Source organism: Penaeus vannamei, chromosome 8 (assembly GCF_042767895.1).
Source record: "Penaeus vannamei isolate JL-2024 chromosome 8, ASM4276789v1, whole genome shotgun sequence".
Classification (NCBI taxonomy): Eukaryota; Metazoa; Arthropoda; class Malacostraca; order Decapoda; family Penaeidae; genus Penaeus; species Penaeus vannamei.
This window is the reverse complement of record NC_091556.1, coordinates 33,595,701-33,598,200: the sequence shown is the minus strand read 5'-3', so window position 1 is coordinate 33,598,200 and position 2,500 is coordinate 33,595,701. Positions and strand designations below refer to the sequence as shown.

General features: G+C 36.0%; 1 protein-coding gene across 1 annotated transcript in view; it reads left to right on the top strand.

Moving 5' to 3' along the window:
* The window catches only part of nvd (cholesterol 7-desaturase nvd), a 92,623-nt gene that overhangs the window by 84,337 nt on the left and 5,786 nt on the right, over nucleotides 1–2,500 (top strand). Inside the window, exons 5-7 of the mRNA XM_070124572.1 lie at nucleotides 1,325–1,535; nucleotides 1,636–1,817; nucleotides 1,952–2,053. Of these exons, the coding sequence (XP_069980673.1) occupies nucleotides 1,325–1,535; nucleotides 1,636–1,817; nucleotides 1,952–2,053 (495 nt within the window). The remainder of the gene's footprint in view (nucleotides 1–1,324; nucleotides 1,536–1,635; nucleotides 1,818–1,951; nucleotides 2,054–2,500) is intronic.

The following is a 2,500-nucleotide window of genomic DNA, read 5'->3' as shown; positions in this document are numbered from 1 at the left end:
AACCAGATTCACTGTGTCTATCATTCATACAACAGATTTCATTAACATAACTGCTTTGCTTCTTTCATTTCTGTTTTTATGTTTTCTTCTTGCTTCATACGCAACATATCGATCATAAAGAATTACCGTTCATCTATATATATATATATATATATATATATATATATATATATATATATATATATATATATATATATATATATATATATATATAAACATGTTGTTGTGTATGTGTGTGTGTGTGTGTGTGTGTGTGTGTGTGTGTGTGTGTGTGTGTGTGTGTGTGTGTGTGTGTGTGTGTGTGTGTGTGTGTTATGTATGTGTGTGTGTGTGTGTGTGTGTGTGTGTGTGTGTGTGTGTGTGTGTGTGTGTGTGTGTGTGTGTGTGTGTGTGTATGTGTATGTGTGTGTGTGTGTGTGTGTATGTGTGTGTGTGTGTATATGTGAGTGTCTATATGTGTGTGTGTCTATATGTGTGTGTGTCTATATGTGTGTGTGTCTATATGTGTGTGTGTCTATATGTGTGTTTGTGTATGTGTGTTTGTGTATGTGTGTTTGTGTATATGTGTGTTTGTGTATATGTGTGTTTGTGTGTTTGTGTGTGTGTGTGTGTGTGTAAATAAATAAATAAACATACATATATAGTATATATAATATATATATATAAATACATAAATATAATACATATATAACATACATACGTAATATATATATGATATTTATAATATATATATAATATATATAAAATATGCATGTATAATATATATAACATATGTATACATAATAAAAATATATTCATGCATATTATATATATATATAATATATATATAACATATGAGATACGTAACATATGATATATATTCCCCCGAGGAAGCAATACAGACGTGTATATGGTCAAGAACATGTCTTTCAGTGATAAAACTTTTCCCTACATAAACAAGCAGCAAGGGATTTTTCACATAATACTCTCATTTCATTTACTATTAATAAGTAAATTGTCATTACCAATATTTTGTTTTATTATCTATCTATCAATCTATATATATACATATATACATATATAGATATATATATATTACTATTATTGTTGTAATAATGACTACAATTATTGCCATTATTGTCATTTATTATTGGAATGTAATTGCTATTTTTTGTTACCATGATTGTTAATGTTTTATTGTAATTCATATTAATCTGATCACTTGCATGCCATTAGCGGAGGACGTACCTATCTATTCTAGCCAATTGGATCCGCCACAGCAATTCAAGCGTCGGCCTAACTAGGATCCCGGGTATTCCTTTAATTAATTTCTTGTTTCCCTCAGGTGATTCAGGTGCAAGTGTTCGGGGAGACGCTGGCGGTGTTTCGAAGCAAGGACGGCACAGCACACGTAACGGACGCTTACTGTCCCCACATGGGCGCAAACATGGCGGTGGGCGGTGTGGTAAAAGGAGATTGTCTTGAGTGTCCCTTCCATGGCTGGCTATTCAGAGGGTCTGATGGCTCCTGTGCCCACATTCCGTATTCAAGTAAAGGTAGGCCTACAATATGAATGTAAAATAGATTGGATGAGATTATGTCACTGTTTTTCTCTCTCTGTATTGATATTGTAGTAAGATCAATACATTTTTCCAGCTGTGCCTAAGACGGCTAATGTAAAGCGATGGGAGTCACGCGAAGTGAACGGTCGCATATATGTGTGGTACGACGCAGAGGGACGACCTCCGCAGTGGCACATCCCCGAAATCGGCCACGTCACCCGCGGCGAGTGGTCCTACCGCGGAAGGACCTACCATGAAGTCCTCGCACATATTCAGGTAAGCTCTCTTGGCAAAGTTGCTAACCACAAACGATAATGCAGCTCTCTGTCGCAATTTGCATAGCTGATAGAGCGCAATTCAGGATAAACGGTCTAATTTAGGCTAATATACCTTTATTCTGGCCTCTCCAGGAGATTCCTGAGAATGGAGCAGACATGGCCCACCTGGGACACTTGCACGTGCCTAACATTTTCAAAGGAAACGACTTGAGGGACGCATTTGCCAACAACCAGGTTAGCTATGAGTGATTGGTCTCCAGATTTCGATTAAAGTGTCATTAGGCGTGATTTATGGAATATGTTTCACTAAGTGTTATCCAATCATGAAAACATGGTATTGAATTTAAATCATATAGAAATATAAGTATAAACATAATTTATATACATGTGTAATATCGTTGGTTTTAATCCAGAAAAGCAGCTTTATCAACACTACTGTTTAGTAACTATGCGGTTAGTATGATCCTGTGGTAGAATTGCTAGTTAGGTGAATATATCACACTGCTTCCGGTCAAATAAGCAGAGAGAAAGAAATATGTTTACCTTATTCTCCCTCGAGGCGCCGCGCCGTCCCTAGCGTGTTGCTATCCCGTCTTGTCTTCTACAAAAACATAAGATTTCTCAGCCACCACTACACTGAATTATATATCACCACATCTTTCAGTTTTTTAAAACAACACA